At 37.9% G+C, this 12,507-nt stretch overlaps 1 protein-coding gene across 1 annotated transcript; it reads left to right on the top strand.

The window, feature by feature from the left end:
* Positions 1 to 391: 391 nt before the first annotated feature.
* On the top strand, positions 392 to 7,731 carry slc26a10 (solute carrier family 26 member 10). The gene is made up of 19 exons (XM_039604103.1): positions 392 to 789; positions 1,189 to 1,299; positions 2,431 to 2,588; positions 2,699 to 2,863; positions 2,955 to 3,107; positions 3,183 to 3,265; positions 3,370 to 3,517; positions 3,614 to 3,727; positions 3,933 to 4,010; positions 4,095 to 4,190; positions 5,352 to 5,458; positions 5,650 to 5,719; positions 5,884 to 6,066; positions 6,185 to 6,239; positions 6,424 to 6,512; positions 6,640 to 6,694; positions 6,829 to 6,935; positions 7,021 to 7,071; positions 7,256 to 7,731. Exons 1-18 carry the CDS (start codon positions 525 to 527, stop codon positions 7,057 to 7,059), a joined length of 2,076 nt encoding a protein of 691 aa, XP_039460037.1. The 5' UTR covers positions 392 to 524; the 3' UTR covers positions 7,060 to 7,071; positions 7,256 to 7,731.
* Positions 7,732 to 12,507: the final 4,776 nt, after the last annotated feature.

Consider the following 12,507-nt stretch of genomic DNA (forward strand, 5'->3'; position numbering starts at 1 on the left):
TAACAGACATGGTTTGAGGTTACACCTCAGCTCCACCAGCGACACTACTTTGATCTCTTTAGGAGTTTCACAGTGCTATACATTGTATGACTTTATCAATTGTGCCTCCTTTGACCTCCCACATAGCTGTGCAGTGTGAAGGAGTGTGTATGTGTGTGTTTAGAAGTAGGTATTGAGAGTGAAGGACAGGAAGATTGTATGTCTGGCTTTCTATCTTCTGCTAGGGAAAATAAAAACTTTTAGCAGTAGGACCCAGAGGATTTCTCTAGGGGGGAAATCGACCAGCACACCTTTATGATTTCTGAGGCTGGTCAAAGATGTGAAAAAACTTGTTGATTACTGTAAGAAAAAAAAAAAAGTAGAGCTATGAGCAATGTCATTGGCTACTTAGAGTCTGACAGGAAAATGTAATGGCTCTTAAGGTCAGAGTGGAGTCAACTATAAATGTATTATAACTGACAACACCTCTACTGAGTTAACTGCTGCGGCTGCACGGTGTCATTAGTCATCTCTGCAGGGACAACATGAGCGCTTCTGTTGCTGTATACAGGAGCATTTACACGGAGGACCGATTCAAACAGGCTTACGGCTCTGACGATAACGCCAGTGGAAGCTTGCGGCTCCGGGAGAAACTCGCAGGGAGGTGCAGGTGTTCAAAGCGAGCCTGCCTTCACCTGTTGAGGGAGAGGGTGCCCATTTTCAGCTGGCTGCCAAGATACAAGCTAAAGAAATGGATTCTAGGAGATACCATAGCAGGACTCACAGTCGGTATTCTTCACATTCCTCAAGGTGAGAAAACACTGCGTGGAGAAAAAGAAAAAAGTTAGCGTTAGAATTAATTACTTGGAGCTTCTCTCGTACTTTAATTTGTTTTAATTAAAATCCTACATTGCCAAAATTTAATATTAACAAAAAAACATTGAACATCTCACGACAAAACATAGTTCATTATTAATACTGATACTTTGAAATAAATTTATTTTGAACAAGTATTTCAAAAATGTTTCAACTGTAAACTTCAAACTTCTTAAATGTACATTTTCATAGTTGGCGTCTGATCTGTTCACACTGCACCTTCATCGCCTTAGTGTGAAGAACAGGAACAGATCGTAAATTCCTAAATGAAAGAGAAGCAACACACCATTAACTGTCCTTTCCTTCTCGTCTCCTTTTTTCCCCTCTAAACAGGCATGGCCTTTGCTCTACTCACATCCGTGGCTCCGATATTTGGTCTTTACACCTCTTTCTTTCCTGTTGTCCTATATATGTTTTTTGGCACGGGTCGCCATGTGTCCACAGGTAAGATGTTAGTCCACAGGGTGTCTATTTATTCACAGAGAAGTGTATAAGATGAAATTCAATAATCTGGGATAACAGCAAAGTCATAATCAGATGTAACCCTCACATACTGTGCATATTTCATGCCCTCTCAGTAAAGTCGGGGTCAGTTTTGATGAGGTCAGAACTTCCACGTAATAAGTGTCTATACTGAATCTCGAACTACAGATCTGTGTAAAATACCCTGCATGTCATTATTAAATGGAACCTTAATCTTTTATTAATGTTTCAGAGAGCAGGTGGAGTTTGTTTGTTTGTTTTTGTTTGTTTTTAGTTTTTTATGTCCTGTTTTATAGCAGCAATAATTATTTGAATATAGCCAGAACATTCTAGAGCTGTTGGGATTTACTACATAACCATGTAAAACTATTACAATTAAAAAGCCATTACAATCGTAACTACCATCTATATCATCAGTATTTATTAAAAAACAACTCTTTTGTTTATTGCAAACTAGTCTGTGCATTCAAAGCATTCACTGAAATGGCAGTTCAGGAGCTTTTATAATCATACGAAACTCACAGTGGTTCTATTGATCTTGGTTGTAATCTCACTTATCTCAGAATATATATTAGATTATTTTATGACATTGATCGTGCTTGCAGTTGCAGATTTAATGACCTCTGGGCTTCTGTGCACCTTAAATGATCGCTGCTACACAGTTTTCCTATTTCACAGTTTCAAAGAGCAGCTGGAGTCTGTCACTGGGGGAAGCTGGGTAAATGTGATGGGAACAAAGGCAGTTCTTGGGACAGAGTCACTGTCCCCCTTGAACCACCACTATCACATAAAAATACACACAGACAGTTTCACAGTTTGAAGATTCCCTAAAAACACCATTGCCAATGTCTCAATAGATGCAGGTCAAATTTGACCAAGCCTTAAATATACAGAATCTTCTAGTTTGTATATAATATATTTTCCTTTTTTGTATTTTGGCTAATTTTAGGAAAAGTCATCACATTTCAGGCTATCAAAAGGTCAATGTTGCCTAACCTGTATGTGAGGGTTAAATGATTTGAAGCATACATCTTGAAATTAAAGTCAGATTACTTTTATATTGCTTTATGGATATGTTTGGCCTCTTTTCAGGGACCTTTGCTGTAGTGAGTTTGATGACTGGCTCTGTGGTGGAGCAGCTGGTTCCCAGTCCTCTGGAGATGAACTCAAGTTCTTCTGAAGCGAGTGACTTTGAAGCCCAGAGAATTGGAGTGGCCTCAGCTATAGCACTTCTCTCAGGAATTATTATGGTAAAACAGACACAGAAAGTCAATAAAGTGAAATAATAACAAATGTAGCAGATTCCTCTGTGTATGTGTTTATCAAACTCACAGTGTTACATTAAACTCTTTTCGCCTAGCTCTGCATGTTTGCTCTTCAGCTGGGATTTCTCTCCACTTACCTATCTGAGCCAATTGTTAAGGCCTTCACCAGCGCTGCCGCCTTCCATGTCACCATCTCACAGCTGCAAAGCATGCTGGGCCTGCGGCTCCCTCGCCACACTGGGACCTTCTCTCTCTTCAAGGTAAAAAGCGGTGCTTCTTGGTGAAGAAGAAGTGTTCTCATTTGAGCAAAGAGTTATTTTTTGTAGTCTTATCACGGTCTTGTGTGCTCAGACTTTAGCATCAGTGATGGAAAACCTGCCTCACACTAACATGGCGGAGCTGCTGATCTCTTTGGTGTGTTTGGCCATCCTGGTACCAGTTAAGGAGCTCAACATGCGTTTCAAGCAACGCCTCCGAACACCTATCCCTGTGGAGATCCTCACGGTTAGTTAACTAGCTTTGTGAACGCTAAAGATATATTTAATAATTTACAATTGTAACTGTGACTTTATGCTTCAGGTGATTATTGCCACAGGTGTGGCTTATGCCTGCTCACTGGACTCCACTTACAACATTGAGATAGTTGGCCATATCCCTGCTGGGTAAGCGTTTAGACTTTAATTTAAAAAAATAAAAAAATAAAAGACTGATTCATTCAGTAGTTAAAAGTGCTCTGACTAATTTTCACAAATCTTGTGGTCTTCAGATTCCCGAGGCCACAATTGCCTGCCTTTCACACGTTCCCTGCCATTGCTGGGGACACAATAGCCATAACATTTGTTGGCTATGCTGTGTCCGTCTCACTGGCAATGATTTATGCTGATAAACATGGATATTCTATACACCCCAACCAGGTAAAATGTAGGAATGTCACTGCTCCTTGTTCAAATGGTGAACTCGATTCTTGCAAATCTGTCAGGTATTTGGACTGAACCTGTGTTTTATTTCAGGAGCTGCTGGCTCATGGGATCTCCAACACAGTGTCCTCCTTTTTTACCTGCTTCCCTAGCTCAGCCACTTTAGCCACCACTAATATACTCGAGAGTGCTGGAGGATACACACAGGTAGCATACATGATATTCAGTTTCCACTAAGAGTTCTCACCAAGGAACAGAAAACTTGACACCTGTCTTAAATGTACCGTTACTGATGTTATAATAGGAGCAGAAAAACATGCTTAAATTTCCAAAACAATCTGCACAGAGAATACAAAATGCTAATTTTACATTTAACATAGAAATCCTTGTATCTTTTGGTGTATTCGTGCAGCTCTCTGGGTTGTTCACTAGTCTTGTTGTCCTGATTGTTCTTCTGCTAATTGGACCACTGTTCTACTTCCTACCCAAGGTGAGCTTAAATATGTGTCTCAACAACCTTTAGAGAAGGAGAGGGGGCAAGTTCACTTATCCTATCCTTTGTCTGTGTCTGCAGGCAGTCCTGGCATGCATCAATGTTACCAGCCTCAGACAGATGTTCCTGCAGTTCCAAGACTTACCTGACCTGTGGAGAATCAGTAAAATTGACTTTGTAAGGCCACTTAAAAGCAAGCTATAACATGATAAGTGTTTCTCACCTCTGAAGACAAATAAATACCAGAAAACAGAAGAATGATTATTTAATGCAGCCAGAATCTTTATTTATTTTAAAACACTGCAAAAAGACATATAAATAGCTATCTCAGGGATTAAATATATAGATAAACTTCTGTACACTGCCAGAAAGGACTATTTTGCTGGTCCGGCCCACATGAGATCAAAATGTAATGTAAAATGAGCTTTGCATCCCTGCTCTGCATCATCAGTAGGATTTCTTTTTTAACCATAACCTGCTTTTGTTTGTTTATGATAAAAAAACAAAACCCTCTGAGCAATAAATTGCACAAAAATGCTGGCTGTAGCAAACATGATACAATTTAAAACACATATATGCAAACTGATATTTTAATTTCTATTTAAAAAAAAGATCTGAAGATTAAATAAATGCTCCAGTTTCACAAAAATGAGAATTTTCTGGCCATTTTCATATAGTTCAGGCTTTACAGGGTTAAAGCCTCATGTCAAATTGCTGGGGGCTTCTCAAATTTCTAGAATTGCAGCAGAAGTTCTTGCTGGCAGTGTGGAGATAGAAGACTGGCCTCATAGCTGTCATCCAGACTTCTAAGTAATTAGTGCAGCAACTAATGTAACTTTAAGAATTAGTGACACAGATTTCCTTGGTCTAGTGAACATTTTACACAGACGGGGTGAAGTATAATGTTTAATTTAATCATGCAGGATAAAAGTAAAGCCTATCTCCAGCTTTGAACTGTGTCAAAGTATGTGCCATTTAAAGAAATGCTGTGAATATTTTCCATGCACGTCTTCCATACTTTGCAATACTAACACTCAATTATTCCAAGTTCATTTGACAAATTGATGTCACCTGTACTGTCTTTAAACAATAACTGCAGCATCATCAGTTGCCAGACTTTTTGAAATAAACATTGCCTGAAGCCAAGAAGCATTAATCAGGGCCCTGGAATCCTGACCTACTGGAACATGGGGAGCACATCACATAAATTGCTTGATCCTTGCACTTTTGCATTAATTGCTTGGCTAGAATTAATCATAATTTACGCTGACAGGCATCCATTGTTAATTGTTATATCCTGACAAGACAATGCATTATTGTGTCTCTGTTTGTGTGTAGATGGTTTGGCTTGTAACTTGGCTTTCTGTGGTGATACTCAATGTGGACCTTGGCCTGGCTATCGGGGTGGTCTTCTCTATGATGACTGTCATCTGCCGCACACAAAGGTACATTTTCCATTCCCTCTGCACAAATACCATAGCGCAATCCAGCAAAAGCACTTATAAGGGAAAATGTGCACATCTGGAAGGCTAAAAATAAAAATCACATAAACACAAACATCATACTTCATGTATGTAAGTAGGATATGTGGTCTGTCATAACTTCTTATATTAATTTAAAGTTTATGATTTAACAGGGCTGGTTGTTCAGTGCTTGGTCGGGCCAGCAACACAGAAATTTACAGACCTCTGGAGAACCACAGCAAGGTGAGCAAGGGTTATTTCTCTTCTTTGAAATGTGAAAATGAGCAACCAGCTCCAGAAATATACAAAACTTTCTCTTACCCTGTCAATATCTCGTCAAATTTGCATGTGGATTTGCAGTATGAATATCCAAGAATACAGGTGATGCATTTCTATTTTTCTTACAGTGCTACGAAGTGCCTGGAGTGAAAATCCTGACTTACAACGGGCCCATTTACTACGGCAACCGTAGCTTCTTCAGGGAGGAAATGACTAGGCTGTTGGGCCTGACACCAGAGAAGATCCGCAGGCGGGAGAAGGCCATAAAAGCCCTGGAGAAACGGGAGAGGGAGACCACTGTCAACACTGTGGTATGATTATTGCTATTCCTCATTAATCTGAGTCACAAAATATACAGTACACATACATGGTAAAAATACAAAATACTTACTTCAGTAACTTTCCGCTTCCCTCTGTATTTTTTTGTAGGAAAGAGGGATTGCAAACACATCGTTTTCCTCAGAAAATGAGTTCTTCAAATCAGGTAAGCAATGACTTTGTATAGGTGTATGTTAAGTAAACAATTCTAAATATAATTGCTATTTCATGAATTTTTTAAAAAATATCAAGAGACTTTTTAACAGCATATTTACATTTTCTGAAGACTTTTTTCTATTGCAAATAGTTTGAAAGTAAAAAACTTTCAAATGAATACATTTTTTCTGCAGAAACATCTGAAAGCGATGCCCAGGCAGTGTTAATCGATTGCAGCAGCGTGATATTTGTTGATGTTGCTGGAGCAAGACTCCTGACACAGGTTAGTCAGTGAAAGTAAGACCTAATTGAAAACATTGAGCCTGAATTATACCATGTCACTGAATAGGCTTTTCCTTGTTTCTTGATGCATTGTAATCAGTGCAATTGATTGCTTTTTTCCCCTTTAGATGTGTACTGAGTGCCAGAAAGTTGGAGTTCATGTATATTTGGCTAACTGCAATGGTAAGGCCCATGTACCCCAAATATTTTATTCCTAATTGTTTTCTTTCTGTTTTATTCTGTGCAAACTTTTATGTAGAAGCTTTAATATTTTCTAGAGAGAGTGTACATGCTGACCGCTTGTTCTCTGTGCATAGAGAGTGTTTTAAAGATCCTAACGTCCAGTGGGCTGATGAAATACATGAATCCACAACATATCTTTGTCACCGTCCACGATGCTGTGGTGTATATCCAACAGCAGAAGGTAAATATCAGAGTATTTTATAAATAGACGAGACTTTAAATTCTGATAATAAGAACAATGATGTTAACTAACTTGTCTGTTGCAGGAAAAACCTTCAGAGAACACCACGACAGTTTGGGTATGAGGCTGAAGGAAGGTGATGAGTTCTGTTCCCCTCAACCAAGTGTTGAGTGCTAAAATGGCAGAGACCATTTTAGCTGCTGTAATAGCTAAGACTGTACTTGCCAGTGTTTGAAAGGCGCAGTAGCCTGTTGTAGCATGAAGTCTTAATTTGTGTTAACTTCTTACATGATAGTTTTACCATGTTTTTTATTTTTCAGATATCAGACTGACTGCCAAACTTAAATCAAAATCAAATCAAGCAGAAGGAATTAGTCCACAACACAAAAACCCATCAATACAAAACAATAAAAAAATGAATATACTATATGACTGACATGAATAGTATCGCCTGTTTTTTTTTTTTTTTTTTTTTTTGTATAATTTTGTATTTTTATTGTTGTATATGTTGTATTTTGGCATGTTATCAGCATTGGTTGTATTTATTTTTTGTTGTTTTTAATACAAATGCATTTCATGCACATTGTATATATTTTTATTGTATATTTTTTACTATGCATATTTATACATTTTGGAATCTGTGCTTCAGTATGCAGTCATGTACAGTAAATAGCACTGCAACTCCAGAAAGACTGAATAAAAGACTTTAGGAATGAGCTGCGGCAACTATGCCACCCAGTGGCTGTTCTGACAATGAATGCATCTTACAAACAAAACCTGGAGCATTTTAGTGAATAAAAACATGCAATAAATAGAAGTAAAACTTCATCTAGGTTTCTAAATCAATGTATTGAGTAGCAATAGTTATTAAGTGTGAAGACTTATACTTTTGAAGGAAACGGTGTGGAATGTGAAGAATGCCACTCTCTGAGATTTGGAAGGGGGAAGAAGAGCAGTCTTTGTACTTCATCAGCCATTGTAAACCAGGCTGTAGGGAGTAAGAAAGATTAAAAAATATTACAAAGTCTCATAGCAGCAGGGACAAAGGATATTTTAGTATTACAAAAAAATGAAATAAAAAAACAATCAATTGGAGAAAAAACAGGTTATTAATCTAGCAGATTACTGGTTAATTTATGATGCAAAATGCAGTTTTCACTGGAAATACATAAACACGCCACTTTTATTCTGGTATGTGTATCTGTCTGTACTTTCAAAGGGCAGGCATACTCTAAAAAATGTGATGAAATCTGCTATATTCATTATAATAACTGAAAGCATCTCACATACTGTTATGCTGCCCTCTGCTGTCCGATGCATAAAAACCTCCCTGCTATCACATTCCTGTTACCTTGACCTGATAAAACTACATGTTGTGAGAGTCAAAACCAGGACAAAAAAACCCCTAATTATTTCCTTGCTTGATGTTGGATAGCCAAGTTATTAATTTTTTCCTGTGCATATTTCAAAGGGCCCTCAAGATACCGTGCCCTTTGGGTTTTCCCTTTAAAGCTCAAGGAGTGTTTTACTAATTGGTAGGAAGTTGTCCACTTTAATTAGAACGCCATACACAAGGCTGTGGCCAAATGTTTACTTAAGCCAGATTCTACACTCAAGCCTACACACACACACACACACACACACACACACACACACACACACACACACACACACACACACTTTCCAAAAAATAAATCTAAAATAAAACAAAATAAAAGTAACACTGGAAAATCCCCCAGGAATTTCAGCGATGTAGTGATCAAACTCGGATTTACATGAAGATCTGTTTTAAGATAATATGCAAACATGGAAAAACTGGAGGCGTGCAGAAGATAATTTATATAAGCTGACTTGACTACTGAGAGGCAAAAATAAGGTAATTTACTCCCCACGCTTTGAGTACCATTATGGCAGCAAAGAAAGAAAACCAGGAACAAGAAATAAAGTGGATTATAATTGAATTGTATCTGGTAATAACAGGAATTTACATAATTTGAAGATAAAGAGCATGAATTAAAATAAAAATAAATATGCTGGGATTCACTTCATAGCTGGGATAGGCTCCAGCGCCCCCCGCGACCCTGAAACGGATAAGCGGAAGCGGATGGATGGATGAATTCACTTCATGAAAATGCAACTTGTATTGCATTTTTGTCTGATGTTTTATTTCCACCTTGTGGCCAAACGTTGGAACAGCAGTCAGTCTGCGGGTTTCTAGCCTGAGAAAATGGTCACGTGCTGCTCCAACGTCATCAGTGGTGACTGTTCTGACCCTTGGCAAAAATTCACAGACGACCCCTCCCATCTCCGTTGTAGGGCCCCCTTAGGGAGGCCAGGTTTCTCATACTATCCTTGCAAAATTTGCACATTGCCACTGCTGCAGTTTAAAGTTTGTGAAATCTCTGGCCTGGGGCCCCAAGGTGTTGCCTGTCTTATTTCTCAGCCAACTGGCAAAATTAACTTTAAACTCCATATTGCTGTGTACACATCAAATGGAACAAAACAGTTCTTTGAAAAGTTATCAGTTATCCATTCCAGTAGAGGTCACTGTCTCTAATGAAATGTTTGCAACCAAAGGATTGCCTTGACTGCTAGTTTAATCCACAAACTGTATGTAAATGATGCATAGCCAGTATGGTGTCATACTTTTTTTTTTATACATACCATAAAACTAAATTATTTAAATGCATTAAACCTTGTGGAACATTAAAGCCACGAACTTCTTGAACAGGTTGTACACCACAGCTAACTTTATCATCAGTCAGTTAATTCCAGTTTAAATGCTTAAAACGGTACAAACATTGTTGAAAGTTCCAGCAGAGTGACTTGTATTAGTTGAGGTGAGGCCTAAAAAACAGCAATCTGCCACAGCTCCCTGCATACCTGTCTACCTAGCTACCATGTCCCCAACTCTAAGCCTTACTAATATCCAAATGAATGAATTATAACATTTGTTCAGTTGCTATAAAGAAGGAAACTATCTCCAGTGGAAAAACATTTTTTTTTCTTTTAAGTACAGTACGGAGGATTTTAGCTTTGGAGTTTATGGAGAAATCTTTTGGGGCCAGCCTCAGGTGGCCATTAGAAGAACTGTAGGATTTATAACCAACTATCCAATTATAGCAATCATACTTTTATGTGCTTATAAACCTGTACAGAAGCCCAAGTTTGTTATTATCATATGGAAGCCTGCAGCAAGGCCACTTTTAATTTTTCTTCAACTGGCAATAAAATGTTCACATTAACTGTAATCCAGTTGAAATTAATTCATAACTGCATTTTACTTTACTAAAGCACAACACAAAAGAACTAAAAACAAACTGAAAGGTCCATCCATCCATCCATCCATCCATCCATTCGCTTCCGCTTATCCTTTCCAGGGTCGCGGGGGGCGCTGGAGCCTATCCCAGCTGTCATAGGGCGAGAGGTGGGGTACACCCTGGACAGGTCGCCAGTCTGTCGCAGGGCCAACACACAGGGACAGACAACCATTCACGCTCACATTCACTCACACATTCACACCTAGTGACAATTTGGATTATCCAATTAACCTATCCCCTCAAACAACCTATCCCCTAAAAACAAACTGAAAGGTCAAAAGTCATAATGGCATTTAATGTGTGTTGACTGAGGTCAACTCATGCTCCAAATAACATGCAATAAAACACATTTCACCTTAAAAAACAGCTTGTGACAGCACTATGAGTTGGATAGCACCCGCAGCACTAAAGGTAAAACGTACAATGGTTACACATGTTTTATAATATGATGATGTGATGCACCAAGGTGTAAAGGAAAGTCAGGCACAGGTTAAAGTAAAAAAAAGTTTTATTTAACCCAAAAAGCAAACTTGGCTAAATTATATAAAAAAATTATAAATCTTGGGCCCACAAAAAAAGTCAAAGTAACAGAACTCTACTCAAAAGCTGGTAACAACCAACGCTACTAACTCAAACTGACCTACTTAAATGAGACAAAGGAGAAACTTAAATAGTGGCTGATCAGCCCACAAAGACACATAAAGGGGTAGAACACACAAAAACCAAACAGAAACTTATATAACAAATCCCCCCCCCCCCATGATCCAGAGATGTGGTATGACCCAATTTGCAGGTCTCCATATAGGTTTGCTCCGCCCCTTTTCCACCTCTTAGCTCATCAACCAAGGGACTGGGAGCAGCTGCCACTGGGGTAACTCAGAAAACAAAGAAAGATGAAATCATACATAACAGTGTAAACTAAAATGTGCACACTTATTTTAGAATACAGTATTATGGGATTGTATAAATAAATTCTATACCAAAACTAATTCTTTATTACCCTGTAAATTAAATCCTATATTTAAAGAAAGAAAAATATAAGTGTAGTGTTATGTACAAGTCTATGGTAGCGCTGTGATGTACAGAGATGGGCAGTAACGCATTACAAGTAACGCGTTTCTGTAATCCGATTACTTTTTCAAGTAATGAGTAATGTAAGGATTACTATTGCAAAAAAAGTTTAAGACAATAAGTTTAAATGTTAAACCATTTCTTTAAGTCAAAGACTGTTGCATATGATTTAATTTTTGCTTGATGCAATGTGCATAAAATTAAAAGATTAAAACTAATAAAACAATTTTTAGAAAGAGGCTTTCCATTTGATTAAATTTGCATGACGGATTATGCAGAAAATGTTTTTGAAAGGTAACTAAGCAACAAACTACTTTTGAAAATATGTAATCAGTAAAGTAACAGGATTACTTTTTTGAAGAAGTAGTCAGTAATTAGTAACTAATTACTTTTTTCAGGTAACTTGACCAACACTGGTGATATATAGTAGATATTATCCAATATGTGTGGCTGTAACTGCAGCCATCACAGATGACAATCTTTAAAATGAAGTCAAAGCCAAACACAAAGCCAGTGATGAGCTGAAAAACCTGCAACAGCATTACACAAGTACCATGGCTTTTGCAACAGCTCTGTAACGGCTGTTACGAAAACTGTCACCAAAAAGTTGTTCCTCATCTCCTCAGTACGCTCTTCATCAAAGTTCCTTGAGGCAACAATTTTTGTGATTTAGTGCTACAGAAATAGAATTGAACTGAATTGAATTTCAGAGTGCTGCACTGAAGAATATCTGAATTTCTGTTGAATTCGCATCTACAGGAAAGAGGAGTGATGGAGAGTGGAGGATTGCTGGAGGAGATATGAGTGAGGCTCATAGTAGTATACAAATAGGTTGCACATTATTTATTCATAATTTATGTTAGTTATTAAAAATGATGAACTCAGATGAGGAAACTCATAATATTTGTAGGCATGATAAAAACAAAACAACCAAACAAAAAAAAAATATCCCTCTCTCCTAAAATAAAGGGATAAAGGACTTCCACTTACATAATTCTTTTCTACTCTGAGCACTCAAAACGCTTTTTATGACAAACCTTACTTAGCCCATTTGTTTAATGTCTAAGAGTGTTCGATGAACGCATCAGGGGCAACTTGGGTTCTGGTGTCTTGCTCAAAGATACTTCAACATGCAGACTTGAGGAGTTAGATATTAAACCAACAACCTTCTAATTGATAGA

Source organism: Oreochromis aureus, linkage group 20 (assembly GCF_013358895.1).
Source record: "Oreochromis aureus strain Israel breed Guangdong linkage group 20, ZZ_aureus, whole genome shotgun sequence".
Taxonomy (NCBI): Eukaryota; Metazoa; Chordata; class Actinopteri; order Cichliformes; family Cichlidae; genus Oreochromis; species Oreochromis aureus.

Bases quoted from the DNA above. Each gene is read 5' to 3' on its own strand.
- slc26a10 (XM_039604103.1), top strand. From the start codon at position 525: ATGAGCGCTTCTGTTGCTGTATACAGGAGCATTTACACGGAGGACCGA. The intron at 2,589-2,698 runs GTAAAACAGACA...CTTTTCGCCTAG, and splicing joins TTCTCTCAGGAATTATTATG to CTCTGCATGTTTGCTCTTCA. The intron at 4,191-5,351 runs GTAAGGCCACTT...GTTTGTGTGTAG, and splicing joins GAATCAGTAAAATTGACTTT to ATGGTTTGGCTTGTAACTTG.